At 36.7% G+C, this 26,455-nt stretch overlaps 1 protein-coding gene across 1 annotated transcript in view; it reads left to right on the forward strand.

Annotated features, from left to right (window-relative positions):
* LOC134679984 (facilitated trehalose transporter Tret1-like) overlaps positions 1-24,221 on the forward strand; it is a 36,246-nt gene extending 12,025 nt beyond the window's left edge. The window contains exons 2-4 of the mRNA XM_063538951.1: positions 16,752-16,892; positions 19,700-19,956; positions 22,254-24,221. Of these exons, the coding sequence (XP_063395021.1) occupies positions 16,752-16,892; positions 19,700-19,956; positions 22,254-23,222 (1,367 nt within the window). The 3' untranslated portion in view covers positions 23,223-24,221. The remainder of the gene's footprint in view (positions 1-16,751; positions 16,893-19,699; positions 19,957-22,253) is intronic.
* The last annotated feature ends 2,234 nt before the right edge of the window (positions 24,222-26,455 follow it).

Here is a 26,455-nt window from a genome sequence, read left to right on the forward strand (position 1 = left end):
CAGGACTGAGGGGCTACCGCGTAAACCGAAATTCGCAATTTGCGGGGATCTTTCTCTTTTACTCCAATGAAGGCGTAATTAGAGTGACAGAGAAAAATGCTCGCAATTTGCGAACTTCTATTTTCGCGGTTATAGCCCTGAATCTTGTTGCTCACCGATCCGTTCAAAAATATACATAAGTACTGAATATAATTAATAGATATTATAATTATACAATTAATACAGAAATGTAATGGTACTTAATGAAAAGGAATATTGTGTATATTGTTTCGACGAATCAGATACTCTCAATAAAATCTATACATGAGGCCAAAGCTGTGCATAAATATTAAATGACTTTATTATCTCTATACGCCTTACTAACTCTATGTGTCCTATTGTGGAAAAAAAAACACAACGACAGTCAAGAACGGAATTCTTAATTTGAATTTTTCAGATTTTTGAGATGCTAGTCCATTGCTTGGAAAGCCCGTTCGAAATTGAAACTTATTTGCAATATAATAAGGTCGTATTTTGTAGATCTCTCTCATACTTATAGTAGGCTATTAAGATAAAATTAAATATCCCACAAAAATAAGCAAGCAGAATTAAACTTTATGTCATAAATTTCAATGCCAAAGTTTTAACTAAGGATGTTTCTCGCCTAATATGAATTGACCAGTGTAAGCATCAGTTAGCTAGCCCTAAGCAACCAAAGGTCAAGCTGCAGTTGAAAAACTAATAAAGATAAAGTTAAGCTGATAATTTTCCCGCCGTCTCCATGCTTCTTTAAGTTGGGTATTGACTGGTCAGCTGCCTGTTAGCTATAGTTTTCGCGAAAATCGCCAGGACAGAGGTGAAAAATTTTGTATGAAAACTTGCAACTTTAAATGCATTTTTTGACGAAACTATTGCAGTCTAAAATGAAGTCAAAATCAGTCCATCGACTCAATTTTTTGCAAGCTTTCTAATGGTACCCCACACGATTCTTACAAATGAAAAAAGTTTCAGCCTACCCCTCTCAACCCCCTAAATTTCCCCCTTTAATAAGAAATAAGCAGTTTTGACTTATTCACAATATGAGTGGTGGTAATTGCTATAACTGTTCCAAATTTTAGGTATCTATGTCAAACGGTCTCTGAGAAAAACGTATTTAACTGATTTGCAAGACCGAAGTGATCCCATAAGTGTTCCGTAAACAAAGTTTTGTACGGAACACTAAAAATGAACAATCCTAATTGATATAATACCATAACAATAGTATATTTGTGTACCTGCATAATACTAAAATTATTCACGCATGTAATGTATTATTTATGCTCACTTTTTATTATTTCTCGCTGTTCGAGTAATTAAAATAAATAGGTACAATTTATTTACAACTTGGTAAGTAATATACAAATAATATACGAACTTCAATGATTATATTAAATGTTAAAACTACTTCTATACCTTTCAAATTCATGCAGTTTAATAAATCGTAACGGTTTTTAGGGTTCCGTACCCAAAGGGTAAAACGGCACCCTATTACTAAGACTTCGGTGTCCGTCCGTCCTTCTGTCCGTCTGTCTGTCACCAGGCTGTATCTCACGAACCGTGATAGCTAGACAGTTGAAATTTTCACAGATGATGTATTTCTGTTGCCGCTATAACAACAAATACTAAAAACAGAATAAAATAAAGATTTAAGTGGGGCTCCCATACAGCAAACGTGATTTTTGACCAAAGTTAAGCAACGTCGGGCGTGGTCAGTACTTGGATGGGTGACCGTTTTCTTTTTGCATTTTTTCCGTTTTTTTTTGCTGGTACGGAACCCTTCGTGCGCGAGTCCGACTCGCACTTGCCCGGTTTTTTGTTTTATTGAAGTCGGTTAAAAAAGTCGAATCTTTAAGATTTATTACTCGTACAAAAGAAGAAGACTTTCTTTTAATGATTAATGTACCTAATAGTGCTGACCGTTGACGTATAATATCTAAGAACGGGCTAATTTATTTATTTATTTATTACAATATATTTACACAGCATTACAGTTCGCACCAAAGCGCTGGCAAATTATACATGCAAGTAGCAAAAATAGTACAAAATAGTACTAATGGGGCACTAAAAAATGGTACTAGTTCAGCGGTATTATCTCTGGACCCGTAATTCTGAGTAGGCATTACCTAAAATTTCTGGGAATCCCTGGAACACATGGACTTACGTCAATAAAAAGGCCCAATTTTTGTATAGCGCTCTACTTGATGATTATTACTTAGGTACCTACATACTCGTATCGTCGGGTGACAAGTAAAAGTCACTAACTAACATCATAGAAATTATTGGACAATAAACTGTGTTACAAGTGTAATAAAGTGCATTGTTACTTTAATTTTTTGATAGTACTTAGTGAGTTTTGCTTGTCACCCGACGATATATTTATGACCTCAACGTTGGAAAACCTCTTGTCCTACGCAATGCTGTCTTGTGACATTTGCAACAAGTATGCCCTGAGATAAAAGTAGGTTGCATGAGCTGCGATATTTTAAATATGCACCTACTGGCGACCTTTGATTACAAGTGCACTAACTAGTTAATTACCTGGAGACAGTACACGAAATGTACGTAATTAGTCACAAACAGGCTTAAGGTGAGGTATGCCCGGGGAAAATTTTCAGATTCTGTCAAATTACCCCATTTCACACACAAGCACGCGTCACGCACACTACCTCACTTTACCTGGACAGGTCAGTGACCCATCCTGTTTTTTTTAAGATGCAAATGAGAGTATTTTGAGTTTCGTCTTAACCACTAGCCTCCTTTGAGGAAGAGAAACTCTAAAAAAGTTCCATTGAAAGAAGGAAGACAAAACAATATATTTTATCTTGTTCTCCTTGTCTGTTCATGTCACATGTGACGTACTTAAATGTAAATTAACTAAATAATCGAATTCATTAGATACTCGAACTAAATAAACCGAATAAATACAGAAGTCGTCAAATGAAAAACGTTATTTAGGTACTACTCTAATCAATAGGGCTTTCGATAAGGCACAAATCAATTCAATGACAATTTCATTAAAATCATATGTGTATTCCGATGATGTTATTATTATATAACTTACCTTAGCTTAGCTTCAGTTTGTATATATTTAGTTATACTACCTAGCTACTAAGAAAAAATTGCATGCTTCTTCAAGTGAAATGTAGGGGAGAGCGGGGACAAAAGTAACTGCGGGTGGAAAGTAACTATTGCTCTGTAGGTTTATCTAATAGACAAAATACCACTCCGCTGCTATTAAGTGATAGACAGTGGTGCCCCCTTCACTCAGTCAGCGCATTCAGTCGAAACGGTCGCCACGTGCTATTAGGTTGTGTGAGAGGACGCAACGTGATTTTTCGAATCTAAAGTACGTTTTTTGACTTTTAGTTATTTGATGTTTATGTTGTATTAAAATTCATACATTTTCGGAATATTTGCATATCCCCTAGAGTGGCATTGTCTGGCTCCCAGTCTCTATGGTGGCGGGGAGCCGGGAGACGGACAGTCATAACAAGCCGTTGAATGGCGGCGCCTCAGATTTAACGGTGGCTTGAGGTTGAGTGGCGCGGCCAATTTAGAAAAATATACGTCTAGTGGCGTGGCCTCCATGGGTGGTCATCGCGAATTTGGCGTGTGTTAGAAATATGACCATTTCTTTAAAAATATGTATGAATGATATTAATTATGTATCATTGAATTCAGCATAAAATGGCTTATTTGATTGTATACCAATGAATTTCATTATATTTATTTGAATTATGCTGGACTTGATCAAATCTCATAATACCATTTTTTTTTTCTTTCATGTATAAAAATACGTATAATTAGGAAATAAAACAATTGATTGTAGAAAAAGCAGCCTTTATGACAATTACATTTAACACGATTCACACAGTTTATTTCACTTTTTATCACTGCGTATTCCATTTGTATACCTTTGTAAGGACAATGTTTTTAGCAAATAAATTTCTGGTTTCTAAATGTTCGCGGCTCGAGAGTCGGGTTCCGTAACTCAAAAAGAAAAAACGGAACCCTTATAGGATCACTCGTGCGTCTGTCTATCCGTTTGTCACAGCCAATTTGCTCCAAAACTACTGGACCAATTAAGTTGAAATTTGGTATACATATGGAAGTCTGCTACCCAAAGACGGACATGTAATATAAACAAATGAATTTTAAGTATAGGCGGCTATTTTAAGGGGAATATGAGTAAATTAGAAAACCAAGTTTTGCAAACCATATCGTGTTACATAATAAAAGGGCTTATTTTTAGGATCTATATATTTTTTTTATAATTTTATATGAAACAGTTTAAAAGTTATTTAAGAAAATAGGCAAAAAATTACCGTCCCCCCCTCCCTCTTATCTCCGATAAAATTGGGTCTAAAATTTTGAAAAAAAATACACAACCTTCTACCTCTAGATGACAGGAAAACCTATTAGAAATCTAGAGTCCAGCGTGAGTCGGACTTAAGAAAAAAAACGCGGTTGGGCTGTTTTAGGGACACAGCCGCAATTGTTTACGTGAAACTGAAACGTGGTGCGGACAGCTAGTGCGAAGGTCGATGGCCAAGCTCTGCGTTGGGCCGAAGGCCTGAAGCATCCGAGAGAGCCCATACAACCATTTCCAGTCGCCGTTACGACGCGGTGTAGACACATCTTGTGTCGACACCGTCTGTTTCGGTCACAATTCCAGTCGCAGAGTCGTCGCCGTGTCGACACAGTTACCAGAAATGGGGAAGGGTCGACACATGACACAAAGTGACATAAAGTGTGGTCGCCGTGTGCACACATTGTTTCGAGTTTGCGACTACTTTATGCCAATATCATTCGTTCATTCGTTCATTTTGTTCCTGTCAAATGGAAACTGTCAGATGGAAAAATTGTTAAATAAAAATAAGTGACATTAATACGCCATCTCTAAAACGGATTACAAGACGTAATTATATATTGTTTGCATTTATATTACAATAGGACTAAAATTATAATGGGGAATTAAACTGCTCGAGTGATTTGATAAACTAAGTGTAATATAATCAACGTGCCACCACATTGTTTTAGTTTAGCCGGAAATGAAATTGTTTACTTCTCAGTGCCTGTGTTCATAACCATATTATTTGATGCATTTTTAGTACTTCGATGCGTATACTATACTTAAATAACAGAAATAACGCTTTACATACTACGAAACTTGTTAATTATGATGTATAAATATGGTTTAAGGCTGAGAAATATTGCAGTCACAAAGTAGTCGCAAATGTTTCGACTTTGTGTCGACTCTGTGTAGACACATGACACGCGCTGTCAAAAGTAATAACGAAGTTACTGGATTTGCAAAATGGCTCCTTGTGTTCATTTGTTTTCAGATATTCTCAAAGTGTAAAAATGCCGTGGTCAGAGATGGGACTTAATAGATTAACTGTTTATTCGACTAATTAATGGAATAAAAAAAGTTCATCCTCAAATTTTAATCGCAATTAGTTTAGTCGACCTATAGATAGAAATTGAATTAATCTGAATATTAATCGAATAAATCTCGGTTGGAAGTTGACAGGGGGCCATTTTTGTACGTAAAAATAATAGAATAATAGAAATGTCTTGCATGCAGATGGTAGCCAAACACTTTGTCATAAAAGTCGAGATGGGTGTCGTTTTATACGTTTTAGGGGGCCCCAATTTTGAAAATGATCACCATTTTGGAATCCAAAATGGCGGCCATGCACTATGTCATAAGAGTCGTCATGGATGTCGTTTTATAGGTTTTGGGGGGCGCAGATTTAGAAAATGATGACCATTTTGAAATCCAAAATGGCGGCCATGCACTATGTTAAAAGTCGACATGGATGTCGTTGTATTGGTCATGGTCATCATTTTCGAAATCTGCTCTTCCTAACACCTATAAATCAACATCTATGACGGCTTATATGAAAAAGTGCACGGCAGACATCTTGGAATCCAAAATGGTCATCATTTTCGAATTCTGCACTCCCTAAAACCTATAAATCGACATCCGTGACGACGCAAGTTATCTTTATTTTCAGATCTAACAAATTGCTACAGAATACAAAGGACAAAAAAAGAAGCGAGGAGGTAATGAAACAAGCAAAAATACAGATGATTCCTCGACGCAATTGGATGCTTCTTAAATTGTGTCCAGATTTTTTTGTCATAAAAGTTTTTATTTTTCACATATTACTCTCACAAGTTCCGTGATATTTCGACCTTGTAATTTTTTAAGTAAATGTTTTTGTTTATCTATGAGAATCTCACTAGAATAATATAATCAAGGTATGTTTATATTTGATGATTGAAATAGTAACGCGAAAAAAAAAAAATTTGTGTCTTATATTCCTGCCGAAGACTTTTATTTTTCCTTTTCCTTATACACAAGTTTGGCCAAGTAATAAGAATTTAGGGCTCTCAATTTTATTTTGACTTCTACAACAGTAAAGCTACGAGGCCATGTTTGGTATCGTTTTCGTATAAATTCGCAGTACCAAATTTAGTTATGGTATCACATTGACACCATTCCAAAGTAAAAACATATAAACTTATTAAAATACTTTCTTTTAAACTCCTCTTCACGCTTAAACTGCTGAACAGTTTTAATTTAAATTAAGTACACATATATTTTGAGTCCCGAGACAGGACATAATAAGTTATCTCAAAAATCATCCTTTAAAGGTGTGAAATGAGGTGTAGGGGGAATTCAGAATTGACTTCTTGAAGTTAATACTGTTTAAGTTTAGATTTGAAGTCATGTTTTTTTATCATTTTTAACTAAATCAAAGATGTAGACCATCCCAAATTTCATATAAATCGGTTCAGCGGTTATTGATTTCCCGTACAAATTTCCACGCCACTTTTCACACCTTCAAAAGATGATTTTGGTTATAAGATCTATCCTATGTCCTGTTCCGGGACGCAAACTATTTCTATACCAAATTTCAACGAAATCGGTTCAGCGGTTAAGCGTCAAAAGGAGTTTTAAAAAAACCGGCCAAGTGCGAGTCGGACCCGCGTGTTAAGGGTTCCGTACATTAAGTCCGACTCGCGCTTGACTGCATATTTCTAATAGGTTTTCCTGTCATCTATAGGTAAAGAACTATTTTGTGTATTCAGACGGACAGACATACAGACGCACGAGTGATCCTATAAGTTTTTTGCTTTTGAGGTACGGAACCCTAAAAAGATTTTTTTTAATTTTGTGGAATGGTGTCAATGTGATACCTTAAATGGATTCAGCAACCCAGATTTATACAAAAACGATACCATACACGGCCTAGCACCTTCACTGATGTAGATATATGAAGATAAAATTGAGAGCCCTAAATAAACTTTCAAGAGCGGATATCTCAAAAACTATTCAACATATCGAAAAAATTGACTGAATAAACTTGTAACAAAACTTAAACTTGTGGAAATTAACTTTCATTTTGTATAAATGGCCATGTCGCTAAGATGCATAGTTTCCGAGATATAATCGAAAAACCGGAAAATGGGACCTTCAAACAAAGCCCCCTCTCTTCCTCCCGCTCAAGGGCTACGGCCGGGGACTTTTGATATGTTCACCTCCTAACTTGCCCAAACCAAGTTACAGAGTCAAAAATTGTGTTCCGAGCATTTCCCTCTACAACTTTTTGGAGCATTCGTTGGCTGACCTAAGTAGCTTATTGCATTTCTTTAAAAACTTTTCTGTAAAAGGTTGACGGGTGTTGGGTGTTTATATGGTTTTGGTCAATTATTATCATTTGCATCGCCCATGATGACTTACTAGAATTACTTACGAGCACACGAGACACTAATAGTAGTTTGTCAAACCTTGGTTTTCAAGAGGTATTTTATATTGACATTTGCTGTCACAAATTTGCTGTCAGATTTAGTCGCAAACCGCACGCAAAGTGCACACAAATGTGTCGACACCTTGTTACGGAAAAGTGTACACACGGCGACGACACTTTGTTTCGAAACAATTCTAGACACATTGTGTGGACTCTGTTACGACACATCTGACATTTAGTTACCACTTTGATGATTCTGCGACTGGAATGGTTATATGGGAGGTGCACCTCCACGCAAGGTCGAAGCATGAGCTTTAGGAGGTTAGTGATCAAACAGAACAAATAATTGGTTTAAGTACGAGTAGCTAAGTGAGAAGGCTGAACTGCCGTATATCGCGACCATCGAATTTCGCAAATTGCGGGGATTTTTCTTTTACACCAATGAAACCGTAGGTAATTAGAGTGACAGAGAGAAATGCCAGCAATTTGCGAACTTCGATTGCCGCGGTTATAGCCCTGTTATCTTGAATTAACAGAGATACGCCTAACAATGAAAAAAAATGTAGGCACTATGCTTAACATAATACTTGAACAAAAAAAAATGGGTAACTAACTATCCTAAGATAGCCAGCCGTGTGTGGACGAATTGAATAAATAGTTGAATGTACTTAAGAACTTCGCTTTGCTCGCTCGTTCAAAAATGTGTGCAGTACTGAATCCTTGGGACGCGAGTTCGACTCACACTTGACCGGTTTTTATTTTGATTTGATATGTCATATTATATTAAATTACAGCCCACTGTGTCTTGTTACTTTTGACCCACAACGTGTTACTTTCTGCACGCCAACGGGGTCATTAGTAACAAAAGACGATTTTTTTAAAACAAAATACACAATTATAATGTTAGTCAAGACGTTAATGTACAGAACATGCACTGACGTTATATATGACTACATTAAACTCATCAAAATAATAATGGTTAACCAGAAACTAAGGTCAAAGTACATAGTGTTACGTTTCTCCCCGCTCTACCCTACGCATCCAAAATTACTGTCCACCTATGTTCATCACTATATTTTTTGCAAATAAATATATCGTTATCTTTATCAATAAATAAAGTCCTGGCAGGGTGGAAATTTCATTTTGGCGGATTCTTTCTCTCTGCATCTGACTGTACCTACAGCTATTACGACATTTTTTTGGTAAACTTACGGTTATATGTTCAGACTCTGAATCTCTATAGTTAATATTTAAGATATATGGACATATCGGTATCGGCATATTTAAGATATATGGTCCTTGAACTACGTCCAAAGAGAGGTATGGGAATGGGAACTGAGAATGACATCTCGCTTTGTGTGGTAGGGCACAGCACAGCGGATGTCATTCCAGATCTAGAGCAGAGCTCAACCTTACAGAAATCTGCAGCCAAATAACACTAGCACTAGACCCTACTCATAGTGTCCTTCCTGCCGGTGAGTATGGTTGCCAGTTATCAACGAGGGGTGCGGAGTGTTAGACTCGGCAACGCGCATGGAGTTGCAGGCATCCAAAGGCTACGAAGATTGCTTATCATCAGACGGGCCGTATGCTTGTTTGTCATCGACGAGGTATAAAATTAAATATGCACAGAATATCATTGAACGAAAAACTTTGTTTTATTTTATAGTAAATTAGTATAACACTCGATACATAGGCAATCACAAACCAGGCACCGCAGTGGTTTTGGGCTGTAAGCCTCGTAGGCCAGTATGTATAATGTATATCTCGGCCTCACAAGCCGCAAAAACTCGCTGAGGCTAGACCATAGCCGTTTATTTATTCTTGATTTCATGAAGGTTTGCAGAACAGCACGTAACCGCATTATACATCTATCTTAGACGGACCTCACAGCAACAAAATAGGTGTACCACTGCACGATTTTCAAGTAGTACACGAAATATTTACATAATGTTCCGTATTAATAGGTAATATTTGAAGATCAAAAGTTCTCTAACATAAATACAAGATCACAACATTGTCATCACAGTTCATTGACGTTGACGTACAAAAGTACGTCAAATAGGTATGCAATATTAATACCAGCATAATGAAAATTAATTCCAATCAATAAGTATGAGTCTTCAAACTTTTTTCATTCTAAGCCGGGTTTCAAGGAGCAAATTACTTAAATGATATTGGAATCGTATTGTTTTAAGATAGTTTACTGCGTTTTTCAACCATTATGCCCCAACAAATCAAATCTAAGATGAGACTCGAGCTCCATGTGATGATAATTATTTACCCTGTTTTTTTAAATACTATTTGTCTACTGGTATACTTTTTCGTATATGTATATGACTTAATGTCGAAATAAATGCGAAAACCAACTGTCATTTTAATTAAATTCGCGATACGTGTGCTTTGATCCGAGCCCAGCGGGCATCTGATCAAAGAAGTTGCGTGCACGGAACCGCTGATATCATATTTTCGAACTTATTTAGTGAATGTGAAATTAAAAAAAAAAGTAATCCTGGTAGTCGTTCAAGCATACAATTGCGCGTACATAGAAGCAGTTTTCATATTTCTATCTTTTGTGCACAAATTGTTACGAATCTTTAAAGTCCGTTTTAGACCTATGTTCGTGATCGTTTTCTATCGAGCAAAAGTCAAAAACTTAGGATTCTAATCCCTCCACTCACTAGAAAAAGCCCTCAAGTTTGCTAATTGAATGTATGGCAGCCGTATTGTGATCCAAAAAAGAGCTACGGCTTTTAAAAAACTCCGTTTTCTGAACTCACTGCACCTTAAGGTCACATTTTACCCTTCGCATGAACATATCAACGACGCCATTTGATATAAAAATGTCTACTTAACACAAAAAAAATGTAAACAGGAAACAACCTAGTATTCAGTATTCATTTATTTTCGTAAGGCTCACCATACAAAATTTTCCGGTTTCATTTGAATTTTGTTATACCTACAAGTAAATTGCGATAAATTTTGATTGTTTTAAAAAACAATGAAACATAAGAAATCCTTCTTATGTTTACTTCGGCTCTTTAATTCTTAATAATTATTGAATTATCTAATGTAGCATGGTCAATACATATAATTTACTTCAAATGATTACCGCTAAAAGTGCCGGATTTGGAACCACAAGCTTACTTCTGCGAAGTTCTTTCTAATGCTAAAAAAAACGGACTGTAGGTAGTGTATTAGTCACTTGCGTTACACCGCAAACGCTTATTTCTGACTGCACGTAAGCCTACAATGAGCATTAAGCGTGAGTGGTAATTGACATCAACCAATTTTAATCTGATTTGCCCCGTAGATCTGGTCACTCTTACTTCTGACGCAGCTCAATGGCATGTATCTTGGACATTAATAATGTGTTTAGGATTTTTTATGATTATTTGTAGGTACAAAGGTAGTTACTATTAAATATCTAAATCCGATTTTAACAGTGTAAGAGCCCAAAGAGAATATAATCACTATGTATATACCTACAATGCGCGCATTATTCCTGGCACGCCCACAAAGTCTACAAACATTACAGTTTTCTGTATCACATCCATAAAGGTCAGGCTGTCGAGGTCTTCACGCTCGCACCCTTGCTCAAGTCTTACCTTACATCACATAATTCACATATCGTAATACGAGTAGGTTATTAAATGATCTGTTATTGTGTTGACCCTAGCCTAGACTGCACATATGTAACCTACTTACGCCTGTTCGTTACGACTTTATTTTACCAAGCCAAAATGTATCTAATAACGTCTTCTGCTCGACTGATTTTGTATATAGTACGAATTAAAACTTAATAGGTCAATCAGATCGTTTTTGTAACGTGATATTTTATAAAATCTGTGTATTGAGACCGTATAAAGGCGCGTTTCTGTTTCTACTATGTAATCTAGGTCGCATGTCGTCTACTGCCTTTGCTGAAAGTATAATGCTAGTGCTATCGACTGCCGAAGATTTGTACAGCAAGTAAACCCATCTTTCCGTGTTTAAGTATTTTTTATTGTTAATTAAACTCTGTAGATATTTTTAGTTTTGTTCTGTTTGTAATGTACCTATTTGTAAATTGTGTGTTTTTGCAGCATACAAATAAACGTTTTATCTATCTATCTATCTATCTATCTATCTATCATTTGGTTAACTAGTGTAAACACACCCTAAGCTCGCAATTATGAGATTAATTCTCTGGATTTGCTTTGGTCGTTGTGACATCTGCATATCCTAACGGAACAGATTGATTCGTATGCAAGAGACAATTTCCTATTGTATTTAATAACAATAACTTGCTTTTGTTGTCGTTATTGTACCTATACTGTACATACATTTTTCTTTAAAGCAGCCAATTCTTTTCATTGTTGAAATTATATTCGCGCCTCGCCTAGTTAAAAATTTACATTTTATCAAAGACAGACTATTAGGTATAAAGTTTACAACAACGACTATCTTAATGTTTTCACTAAGTATGCTATTTTTTTGTATGACAAAGGTTTTGGCATATTTCGAAAGCAACAAAGTTTACAGAAACTTAGTAAGATTTTAGTTATAATGGCTCCATATTTTTATTTATTTATAAGTTTATTTATTTGTAAGTTGCACAAAAGAAAAACACAATCGTATACATACAGTCAACAACAGAGCTATGAATACAGGCAAAGTGTAAGAAATATGTATACAGTACTTTATTGCCTGTACATTAAGGTCGTGTATACATATTTTTGGCACTTTGCCTGGATTCATAGCTCTGTTGTTGACTGTACAACATATATGATGTCACTCCTTTAATATTATCATGGATTAGTGGCGGCGTGTCGAACCGGAGTAATTTGGCATGCACTTTCTTTAAGACAAGCTTTACCACTGATAAAGATATAGTCATAATATGTCTTCCCTGGCTCAACAACAACTTGTTGATTGATTTTAATCATACCGACGCCAACATTTCACTGACATCGTTAATAATCAACTCATTATACTCATGCCTAATAACTAAAAGTAATATAACCGTCTTAACATATTTTTAAAACTAAATTAAGTTTGAAAAGTAAAACATGATATTATGTACTTAATGGGCTGATTTATATTTGGTTGTTGGTTAATTTCGTTAGGTTTGGATAACATACATATGGATGGTTTGAATAAATTGATGTGCTCCTCATTGGTGGTTGGTGGAATGGACGAAACCCCATTAAGCATGGGATAATAAAATGTAGGTTCTTTTGTAATTTTCCATTGATTTCCGAAACTACCATACGTTTTCGTAACTAAGCTGCGCTTATTATGTACAACATAGGCAACTCTTTTAAATCCAAAAAAGATCCGGCCATAGTGCACCATAGTGCACGCTGCATCTTAATCATGGTGCTTAAGTACACATAAGTACATTTGCATTTACGAAGACGGAGATGTATAATTAGAATAGTCGTAAGAGAATCGTATATGGTGCGAGTGACTTATCGAGTCGACCGCTTATGACTGAGACGCCAGTTTGAACTTCATTTGTGATATCAATGTAACGATATAAACGATATCAGTCGCCTGTGCGTCTCGCTTGCGCCAATACATGTAGGGATAAGTACGAGCGAAATGCACATGCGATTGATATCACTTAGATACTTATCGTTTTGGTGTCACAATGTTATTTTAATTGGCATCAGAATTGATTTAAATAAACGCAAGAGAGAGATATAGATCTTGAAACTAGGTTCTTGTAATCTATAATAGATTTCCTATTTACACATTGTGGAAAGATATGTCGGGCCCTGGAGAGAAACTACCTTAACTCCTTATGTTGGCTCATTTTACTTAAAGGAGACATTCCTTTATTTTAAAAAGAAACAATACTGCATTCTGCGTTTTAAATATATTCCTTATTTCATTAATATTTTAAATTGTTTATACGACAACGATTTCACTCACTTGAATTTTTAGTCGTTATTGGCGACATGTTTCGGGCCCGTCGGGGGTCCTTCCTCAGGCTCAATTTAAAATATGTCTCACGAAAGTTTAATATCGTTCATTAATATTTTATTCGATTCTGGCATAAAAGAAATTTAAACTTTTCATGAAGCTTTCGTTCTATAGTTTTGTACAAAGCAATAATGAAATAGTTTTGAGCGACATTTTTCTCTATAGTCATTCCGCTTCTCCATGCAAACGTACTCTCCAATTCTCTCTGGATATTAACATTATATACAATGTTTTTCCTCAAGGTAATAAGGAAATATTATATTTATGTATATTATTTAATCTTTCTTCGGGATATTTACTTTAAAAAGTGTGCATATAGTATTTGTAAAATATTTACAAATGTTACATTTCAGGTGTAGGTATAGAGCAGTGACCTAAGGAAATAGTTATTTGTACAACAAGAGATCAAAGTTTGATATTTCTTCGAGTGCTTATTTTGAGTCCCGTGCAAGCGAAAGATTCTATAATAGATTCACGAGCGTAGCGAGTGAATCTAATTTAGAATCTTGAGCGTAGTAAGGGATTCAAAAGCGCACAAGATGTAAATAACTTTGATCTCGTGTAGTACACAAAAATTTTCACCCTAAGCAGTGAGAACATACCTAGAGGGACAGAGATAATAGAACCCAAGTATATCGAACTTGTATTAGACCCCGCATGTTGAAATGACATTTGACTATAAAGGTCACTTGAATGACATTTTGTCTCACTCAGCAAAATGCGATTTTGCTCACTCATTTTGTCTCACTCAGTGAGCAAATGCGATTTTGCTCACTGAGTGAGACAAAATGACTCAGTGAGCAAAATCGCATTTTGCTCACTGTTTTTAAGAAGCAAAGTACCCTTGTTCGAGCTGCTGAGGTGAAAAAAAATATGTAGCATAATTTTATAGAGAAGTTATATCGAACAAGTAAAAAAAATACGAGATAGCGATAACTATTCGAGAAACTCATAGCTGTAGGTGTTGTTTTCAAGTGTTAAGACAACCGATTCCGTTTAACTTGAAGTTGACAGGGGTACTTATTGTTTTATTTGAGAAATACATTGCAGCGGCAAATCAGTCTCAGTGGACAACTTTAAAGCAGTACGCTGACATTTAAATAGGTACTAATCGAAACAAATAAGACTGACATGGCCTAATTTATTAATAAAACAAACCTTATACATAAATAGGCATCATTGACTTTTGAGAAAGCGGGAGATCATATTTATACCGGGTCTTGCTGGCACTACGGAATATTTTAAATCAAAAAGAAATGTATGTATGATTTATTATCAGGAAACCGCCTTACCTGATACTTAGGTATTCAATTAGCTTCGTGCTTAGTTGAAAATTTCATGTAAAACACCCTGAGAGCACTTTAATTTGCGGTGAAATAAGTAATTTAAAGGTAAACTTGACTTACCTATTAGAATTTTTTTAAGGTATTTAAGAAAGAGTGTATACTTATACGAGAAAGAAAATGTAGAAATATTTTATAGAACTTATTTATTATTTTAAAAGTTGTAGGTACTTTATACGATCATAATGTAAGTAATGTGACTGTTGTAAAATCTCCTGTCAGCGGCCACTAAACCAGTTTCCAAACTTCTTGATACTTAATATAGTAACTAATAAAAATATGTAAATAATATTAATAACTGCTAGATCTTCATTCATACAGTTGTCGTGCTGTTTTGATACTTGTATCTGTGCTCATCTGTTTGTTCCTTTGTCAACGTTATCTCGTTTACCTGAGCTCAATGCACTTTACCTGGTTCCCAGAACAAAATGCGATAACAGAAAGAAATATCAAGCGACCCAATTGATGAAAACAATAGATGCACTAATGTGTTTTTAAATAATTGCAGTCATTTATATTATAATTAAGTATACAACTTTTAAACTGAACCGGAAAGTTACGATTACAATTTACAACTAAGTTAAAATATTTTATGTGGTTTGAAATGATGCTGTCTCGGTAAATGGGAAGTATTTCCCAAAATTATTGTTACAGTAGGCGCTTGCTACAAACCTACATTTTTAAAATACATACTTAATTAGTTTGCCTGAGTTTTTGCGTATTAGCCCGGTGGTTATTAAATTTTAAAGTAATAATTCGATTTAATTTTCAAACCAAATGCTAAAGAGGGTGAAAGATCGATCTATCAAGGTTTTATTGTTAGTAAGATTTGCTTTTGAGTGTTTTCAAATATGTAACAAATTCAATATTTATAACACACATTAATTCGTGTGTGAAGTCCCCAATCCGCATTGTGCTAACGTGGCTGCCTCTTGCCGCGTGCTGTAGGACGTAAATATACATATATATGGTTGTGATGATGATAATTATAATCATTGTTTATATTATATAAAGTCTGATTTCAGGAATTTTCGAATGCCTGCAAATTACTAACAATTATACTTAATTTGACAATTTTTTGCCGCCACTGTATTCGTACAAGGCAAAAGGTTATCACTTATCAGGCTCCGTGTTTCGATTAGTTATGGAAATTGCCTGTAAATGGGTTTTTATGACTAAAAATAACATTAAATATACCAATTTAATCGTGGTTAATAATAAAAAGCCGATAAACGTTACTCGCTTGAATTTGACTAACGAAAATCTAATTAATATTGATGTCTGTGTAAGGAGTTGATATCAGGTTGAAATTATAAGATTCATAGACTAGAAATCCTCTAGACCGAGTTTAGAGCAATTATTTCATGCAACCGATGATGCCAAAAATGCGGGGGTGCGCGGGACGAGGTCAGCGAAATCCCGTGCCGTGATTGGTACGTTCAAAGACACGGACGTCACACAAAGACACTTTCGACTAGAACATGGAGTAAAATTACCGTATGCGTGGCAGAGGGGGTAGCGCGACTATGCTAAGTCTGGAGGATGTTTTAGATTAAAGTTTATAGTCCTTTTAGTGTATAACTGTACAGAGAGGCCTAGAACCCAGGTTCTACTATGGTACAAGAAAATCGTCTTTAAATATGTATTAATTGGCTTTCAGCTACTTTGATCACGGCGGCGGCGGGCACGACGGTCGGTTGGACGTCGCCCACGCTGCCAATCCTGATGGCGCACGACTCGCCCATCGAGACCACCGCCGACCAGAGTTCATGGATCGCCTCGCTTATGATCCTCTGTTCAGGTATACCACTTATGACACTGTATAAACACACACACACACACACACACACACACACACACACACACACACACACATGTGTCGTATATTAATCACCTTAAAGATCTTTTGCCATTTCTGACAGCACGATCCGCACAGCGATAGCTACAATGGATACTTCAAGTTATTTATTATGTCATTTTTGTATAAAATAAAGTGTGCATAGTAAGTGTAGCAGTACGCAGTCTCTGAAACTGAACTGTCGTATAAACTGTAAATTGTTAGGGGCTTGTTATTATTATCTCAATTATCTGTTATTTTCTAAGCAAACAAACGATTAACCAGCCCGTAACAATAGGTTGACTGCGTAAAAAGTAAGATGTCTATCTGATAATAAGATTTATGTAAGTATTAAGTACTTATACTTACATATATTATACAACTGTGTACTGTAAATAAAAAATATGCACCAAATAACAAAACTACTACCAGCCAATGACGATCAGTTAAATAACACTTGTACAAAAATAACTTATATTTGAAAAATTAAGGTTTCTAACTTGCAAGCATTCATTCATAATTTGCAAGATAAATAATAAAAATACATACATATATAAATGACATAAATATGTAACTCGTGACGTATGTGTCACGACAATGATATTAGAACAAGAACAAATTTGAGATTCATGTAGGTACTACTACTTAAAATCAATTTCACCACTCACCACTTAATAAAGCAATAAGATCTGCATATATTTTGCAAATAGCCATCAACATATCAACAGCCATTGCCGTGGTTCTAATTAATCGTATCGGACTAGGCATGAAACCAATTAATTTATCTCTCCTATTAAATTTCTACGTCATTTAATTAGAGGTAACCTGTATTATCTCTCGGATAAACCGCATAACCAAATGAAATTTGGCTTTTACGAATAGGTTATGCTAAATACACTCGCAGTGAGCATAAAATGTAGGCACATTTACCTAAGTATCGTTTAATAGAACAGTTATTGATTTATTTGATTATACGTCAAGGAGTTGACGACCTTATCAGCACATTACAAAACTACCTATGCGATAGATAAGTAAATGTTTATTACCCACTTAGATAACTATTAAACACACTATTAGCTGTGGATTATCAAGCGTTAAACATGCCTCTCGGTGGTTTTAATTTCGGATTTGTAGAATCAGTTTATATATTAGAAGGCAATATCGAAGCTAGGAGAGGAAGAGGAAAACCACTAGCAAGCTATACACAACAACTAAAAGCAAAAGCAAATGTCGTGTCTTACAGGGACCTAAAGAACCTGGCCGAGGACCGCAAAAACTGACGCATACTCCACCGACAAGAGCCATGCTCTTAAATTATGATGATGAGAATCAAATTATGACCTTTGGGCCCAGAATGATTACGTCGTGGACACATGTTGATTTCTAGAGCACTATGTAATGAATAGTAAACAGAAAATTCTTTCGGGGCTGAGTTTCTACAAGGGGAATTGGAAATTCCCGATTCTAGTACTGCTGATGTATAGTATATTTTGTATAGAAAACAGGTATACCAGGAACAAAAACCCAGTAGGAAAAATTGTACAATGCGCAATAAGGCAGGTATGGGAAAGGCAGATTTGTTAACCAGAGTCAAAAAGCCATTGCAAAACCCCTGTACATGACTAGTCCACAATTTTTGGTCATATACCTTCCTTATTGCACAATGTTATTTGCGAACCGTTTGCGCTAAAAATGCCGCTCTAGGAATCGGTGCTGCACCGTTTCTTATGAGAAACTGTGTTCTATTTATAAGTGTCACGCTACAGCTCCGACGTAGGTATATTTCCCGAATTAACCATAAAAAATACAAAAGCAGATCAAATACGCTCGCTCAAATAGTTACCGTTATCGACATAGTTGCAACTGACCATTTTTAAGTGGTGACCAACCTTCGTGCGTCAAGATATTAAGGCCCACTTGCACCATCCTACTAACCCGGGGTTAAGCGGTTAAACCGTTAACCTAGTGTCCAATTGTATGGGTAACCATGGCAACTCCAGGTTTAACCGGTTAAACCCGGGTTAGTCAATGGTGCAAGTGGCCCTATGGCCCTAAGGATGTAAGCGCAAGAGTTAAGCTAATACGTTGCTGTTAGCACAGTCAGCGTCGTATAGTAGGTAGCATCCAAAGTATTCAATAATATGGTGTGCCATACAAATAACTATTTGAATACTTTGGATGCGTAGGTAGCATCCATATGTAAGTATATGACACTTACATTTATAGGTGCGAACAGCAATTTTGTTAACACTTAGATATACAGTGTAATAAAGCCCAAATCGAATATTTACATGTAAGTATGCATCTCCAAATCACACAGCGTTGTATAGGAAATGAACAGTTTTACGTTCTTCTTAAATAGTTATAAGTAATAATTAGCTTAGTCATTGATATAACATTAAAGACACAATCATATTGCAAAGCTTGTGCAAAGGTTTGAAGAACTTTTCGAATTAAATTATAATTTTAAATCGAAAAGATTTATTTTGTTGCCTATCTTACACAATAAATTAAATAATACTATACAATAATCTAACACAATATACTAATTTCCTACTAGTTTTTACACTGCCAGTTATTCTTATAGGTAGTATAAACAAACTACCAATTTAAATTTTAACAATGATCAGTACAAAAAGAGGAAGATTTACAACATTCTATAAGCAATGAAACGGTTACCTGCAAGCGCATAGTTTCTTCCTGTTTAGCACCTAATGTTTATTAATACGTAGCACAGGAATAGTGACCTATATTTACTCATCTATTTTCAGCCGCCAGTCCAATACCCGCGTCATACCTGGCCGACAGAATAGGCACGAAGAAGACTCTGCTCCTGGCGGCGGTCCCATACATCATCGGTTGGGTTCTAGTTATGTTCGCGGGCAACATCCCAACGATATACGCCTCGCGCCTCGTCTCAGGCCTGGGCTATGGTATCGCATATACCGCCGCTCCTATGTACTTGGGGGAAATTGCCTCCGATGAAGTAAGAGGCGCTATGGCGACGCTCATCACTGTTATGTCTAAGGTTTGTGCGAGTTGTAACTAAATTATATACGCCTCGCGCCTCGTCTCCGCCCTGGGCTATGGTATCGCATATACCGCCGCTCCTATGTACTTGGGGGAAATTGCCTCCGATGAAGTACGAGGCGCTATGGCGACGCTCATCACTGTTATGTCTAAGGTTTGTGCGAGTTGTAACTAAATTATATACGCCTCGCGCCTCGTCTCCGCCCTGGGCTATGGTATCGCATATACCGCCGCTCCTATGTACTTGGGGGAAATTGCCTCCCATGAAGTAAGAGGCGCTATGGCGACGCTCATCACTGTTATGTCTAAGTAGGGTTTCTGCTCGAGAATTCCCGAGGCGAGAAATCTCGAGTCGAAAAAATTTGTCCTAAGTCGAGACGGGAAAAAATATTCAATGCCTCGAGAACTCGAGAAATAAATCTCTCGTGATAAGTTAAAAAAAAACACGCGTATAACACATGATGTGTCTATAATGTATTTCTTTAGGTAGTTAAATAAATATGAACAATGTTTTTTTTTTACATTTTCAGGTAGGAACCTACTTATTTATTACCAACCAAATAAAAAACTACCTTGATCCGTCCCCTATCGTTATAGCTTTAACCAATTTTCAACTTTTGAACTATCATGATTCATGATATTCATGTACCGTTTTTTTATTGAAAAACGCTTTAAAAAAATTTGTAACGAATTATATAACCATATAATAAGTGTGATAACAAATATTACAAAACTAAATTACAATTTATAAATTAAATCATCCCGATATATTCCTATTTCGGAAATAAAATTACAACAATATTACATAATGCACTATAGCACATAACACATCGCCGCTGGTGCGCACGCCTGCACGTATAGTTTTCTTTTTTGTTGTTGTATTTTTGATTATTAAGTGCAATTTACGGTGACTAAAAATGTACCATATGTTTGATTATTGATCTCACCTACGACTCCTACGAGTCTGATTTGTAAAAAAAAAAAAATTAAACAACATAGTGTTTTTTGGAGCTTTAAAAATTTCTCGAGATACTCGAGAAACTCGAGAAATCTTGGTCGAGAATTCCCGTGCCTCGAGAAATTAAAAAGGTCGAGAAACCAGAAACCCTATGTCTAAGGTTTGTGCGAGTTGTAACTAAATTATATACGCCTCGCGCCTCGTCTCCGCCCTGGGCTATGGTATCGCATATACCGCCGCTCCTATGTACTTGGGGGAAATTGCCTCCGATGAAGTACGAGGCGCTATGGCGACGCTCATCACTGTTATGTCTAAGGTTTGTGCGAGTTGTAACTAAATTATATACGCCTCGCGCCTCGTCTCTGGCCTGGGCTATGGTATCGCATATACCGCCGCTCCTATGTACTTGGGGGAAATTGCCTCCGATGAAGTACGAGGCGCTATGGCGACGCTCATCACTGTTATGTCCAAGGTTTGTGCGAGTTGTAACTAAATTATATACGCCTCGCGCCTCGTCTCCGCCCTGGGCTATGGTATCGCATATACCGCCGCTCCTATGTACTTGGGGGAAATGCCTCCGATGAAGTACGAGGCGCTATGGCGACGCTCATCACTGTTATGTCCAAGGTTTGTGCGAGTTGTAACTAAATTATATACGCCTCGCGCCTCGTCTCCGCCCTGGGCTATGGTATCGCATATACCGCCGCTCCTATGTACTTGGGGGAAATGCCTCCGATGAAGTACGAGGCGCTATGGCGACGCTCATCACTATTATGTCCAAGGTTTGTGCGAGTTGTAACTAAATTATATACGCCTCGCGCCTCGTCTCCGCCCTGGGCTATGGTATCGCATATACCGCCGCTCCTATGTACTTGGGGGAAATTGCCTCCGATGAAGTACGAGGCGCTATGGCGACGCTCGTCACTGTTATGTCTAAGGTTTGTGCGAGTTGTAACTAAATTTGCTGGCCAAAATATTTGATGGCAGATTACTGAGATTACATAAATTAGGTAGATTATTTACACTAAGCGCCACTTGCATCATTCTAACAACCCGGAATTGCCATGGTTACCAGTACAATTTGACACTGGGTTAACGGTTTAACCGCTTAACCCCGGGATAGTGGAATGGTGCAAATGGGCTTAAGTACCTAAGTATAAGTACCTGTCATAATTAAAAACTGAAAACTAGACAATACGATAGTTAAAACCATATTTACTACACCACTGTAAAAGATTCGAAGTAGATAAGACAAATCATCCCTTCAAAAAGACAAAAACAGTGGCCACAGGTTTTTTTATTCACTTTTCTCATCAGTTACAAATTGCATTTTTCAGTTCGGAATCCTGTCACAGTACGCAATTGGGCCGTACGTTTCGATGCTGGGTCTGGCGAGCTTCAACATCGCAATACCAATCCTGTTCGTGGTCACCTTCAGCACCATGCCGGAATCTCCGTACTACTTCTTGAAGCAAGGCCAACCGGACCAGGCCGAGAGGTCGCTCAAGAAGCTCCGAGGGCGACGCTACATGAGAGGGGAATTGGACAGTATGACACATTTGGTGAATGAAAACATGAAAGAGAAAAGTCGGTGGAAAGATTTGTTGATAGTTGGCGGGAATAGAAAAGGGCTAATAATTCTTTACGGTATATACTTCACACAACAGTTCTGTGGCAGTACCGCGATTATTGCCTACGCCCAGCAAATCTTTGGTGCCGCAGACGGTGGCTTGGGGGACAAAGAGTCGTGTATCATATTTGGGACAGTGCAGTTGTTAACATCTGCAATTTCATCGCAGCTAGTCGATAGGTTAGGAAGAAAGCCACTCCTCCTTATTTCGTCGTGCGGTGTTGGCTTGACTAACATTATTGTAGGGGCGTATTTCTTCATTAAGCATGAAAACAGCGACTATGTCGTTAATTTAAAATTCATTCCTATTATTGTGATACCAATATTCATATTTTCTTACACCATAGGTTTAGCTACAGTGCCTTTCGCTATAACATCTGAAATATTTCCTACAAACATTAAATCGAAAGCTACGTGTGCTATACAGATGTTTGTTGCGTTGATGACATTTGCTGTCACCAAGTTGTATCAAGTGGTCGCGGACAACTACGGAAATCATGTAGCATTTTGGGGTTTCGGGGCATTGTCAGTGGCCGGGGTTATATTTATTTTGGTGCTCCTTCCTGAAACTAAAGGCCAATCATTTGCAGCCATTCAAGAAAAGCTTTATACAAGTGATAAAGTTGCTTACGAGAAACGAGACGGCCATGTCGACAGAGTAAGACTTAATATTTAATTAAAGTCAATTTTCTACTTTTTGTGACTAATGGTACTTAGTAAATAGATCAAAATAATAGGTACCTACCATATTTAAAAAAATCATAGTAATTTTAACAACACATAATTATGTTATTTAAAACCGCTTGTCACAAAACCATAAAATTTGCTATACTTTACGATTACCATTTTACGATTTCACTAAAACTTTTATATGATTGACTTACAATGCAACTAACTTTTAGAAGATATGTACACCATAGATAATGAAGTATTTTTAGGTAATTTTAAGTTTATTTTTCAGTATTCGTCCGTTATTCAAACCGTTTTTATTGAATAAAGGTGCTCTCAGCCAGTGTGATATTTAAGATAATATACACGGTATAATGAATAAAACGTATTTTAGGTACAATATATAAATATAAGATGAATAAAATAACAAGTGAGATGAAATAAAATTGTTTATATTTTCATACATGACACACGAGTACAAGGGACATTTCAAAGACAGGGCCGACCTTCATTATTTAAATAATATAAAAAAAAACCATTAAGAAGGTTAAAACGCGCTAATATTCCTCTGATTTCATGTCAAAATAAGTAAATAAAAAAAACTTAACAATGGCATAATTGAATTTATATGTACAGTACAGGTTAATAAAGATAACCTAACGGGTACCCCCCCTAAAGCGGTTAGGCGGCGTAGGTAGGCGCTTTTTATTGCGATGCGAAATTAAGTGCGAATGTCAAAGAGTGCATATTTAATTATTATTTGAACACTCCTGAGTTTTTGTAAGTTCCGATCGGGTACCAGAGTTATGATATAAAGTACCTAAACTTGATGCAAAGTAAAGAAATTGATAACTTTGTTAAAACTACGAAAGAAATATAATAGTTTATTCATCACACATGGTAATCATGTATGTACAACATTATAAGAAATATTAAATTACATAAATTACTAAAAGACATAAATAGGAATATAAAACTAAAACTAACTACAATTAAAATAATTAAAACTAAAAATTAAAAATACCTATCAAAATTTGGTGCCCTCGGGAGGGTGCCCAACACGCAGGCAGCGTTCCCGCGCTGGATTGCGATGGCAATTCGCTGTGCGAGAAAGCTGCCCGCGCGGGGGTCACCCGTTGCCTCCCTCAACCTTTTCCCAAGCTCCTTAAGGAGCATATGTGCGCCTCTGCCCCACGAACCAAGTGTCTCGACGCCAAATGCAACGAATTCGTATTGGGCGCCGAGACAGCTGTACTTGGCTACCTTTAGACGCTCCCGGGTGTCCGCCGCCGCGCCAGCACGCCTGCTGGTCGATGGGACGTAGGACGCCGCTAGCGTGTCAGCGCAAGTGGCGTCCCATACCAACGCACGACCCATCTTCCTGGGAATCAGTGACATCCCGTCAGGGCGCTTACCGTCGTTCCGCACTATTTGGGGCTCCAGAGCGGCGGGAACGCCGGCACTGACGAGCGCCCTTCTCAGGATGTCATTGAGGGCGGAATGGCGAGACAGGCGGCCGGCACCCGAAGAGCAGGCGAGCCCGTGGTGGCCGAGGCTATCCACTTCAGCGCCACATGAAGCACAGTTGTGGTCAGCACAGACAGCAACACCTAGCCGGAGACCAGCGGCTACGCGAAGCGTCTCTGGGTCTATAAAGGTGCCGGTGTTAGGCGAGGGATACGCGTGAAGCCACTGACCTGATTCTGGCCTAGATGAGGCCAGAAGCCTCGCTCGGTCCCTGCCTGTCGCGGTGTCCAGAAGTGTGTTTAAAGAAAGAAATATGTCATCGGATTATTTCAAAACTAGTAGTGTTCTTTTACGTTTTTTATTTTTTTATTGTATAAAAAAAACATGCTCTGGAGCAAAACGGGTTACTTGTTCTGCTATGATACAATTCTACTCTTTTTTACTCAATATTATCGAATGATGAACAATTAAAAGAAAAATAACGGAAATACAGTTTTGATTGATGCTAGTATTGCTTGAGAGATTACTCAGAATTTCCAAAGAAATAACCTTAGTTTGCTACAAACTGATAAAATAGATCTAAGATTATTATTTGAATAAATATAAACCAAACTAGAGTATCAAAATGAACAATGAGATTTATTCAAATTAGCTTGTCAATACAAAAAAAAAAACAATTGAATTATAACGTAAGACTAGCTCAAGCAGTATCAAAATTAGTTTTGTCATTAAATTTTACTCGTTTGTTGTCATTAAGTACCTAGGCTCTTTAGCCTAAGGGGTAGGGCAAAACGGCTTTTTAGCGAGTCTTTATTTTATTTCATAAATAATTATTAGGTACAAATTGACACAGTATATTGGTATTATATTGAAGTTCGATAATTCTTCTATGGAATGGATTGAATGGAAATCCGTTTATAAAATAAAATAAAAACTGAAACTTTTGAGCACTCTTCGTTAGCTTACCCGTTTTTGGGCCTCCCTCCCCTAAGATTACTCTTACTTCACCATATAATAAATAATACAAATAACGTACTATTCCGAATATAGCTTGAATCTCTTATTATCCAATTATTAAACCAATGTCCACCAACACTACAAATATACTTATCTATTAATTTTGGTACTTATGAATATTGTATGGTACCTACATTCTTAACAATTAAATTATATAGATACATGAGTGCATTTTTGTTCAAATTACAACAAAAATGTAACAAAAACCGCGACACCGAGCCATACATTTCTCTAATTATCAATCTAATATGTTTATTATTAAATAGTTAAACTTAAATTGTATTGTTTTAAATAATAAACAATACAATTTAAGTTTGAGAACTACGTATACCGCTTCCATTAAAGTTAAAATTAGTACAATCATGTTTGCTTACTTTAACGTCCACATGTATAGTACTTAAATCTAGATAAATTCTACATATATTCTGGATATCATTTGATGTAGCTACCATAACAATTCGTCTAGCATTAAAAATAAAGTCGCTGTACCGGTTATGGTTCTGAAATAAAAGTTATTACCGTCTGATTCATTCTCATTTTTCTTAGGCCTTCGAGCCACGCTCCGAGCTCGTGCTCCGTTTTTGCTCAAGTTCGTCGACCTGTCGCAAATAAAGAGCAACTGATGAAGTTTTTTCATTCACCTACTTTGATTCGCTCTACTTTTAATCTACACAGCACGAATAAATAAGCATAATTTATGTACCTATCGTTCTGTTTTATGAGAAAAAGAAATAGGTTTGATTTTGGTTCCGTATG

This window comes from Cydia fagiglandana, chromosome 3 (assembly GCF_963556715.1).
Source record: "Cydia fagiglandana chromosome 3, ilCydFagi1.1, whole genome shotgun sequence".
Taxonomy (NCBI): Eukaryota; Metazoa; Arthropoda; class Insecta; order Lepidoptera; family Tortricidae; genus Cydia; species Cydia fagiglandana.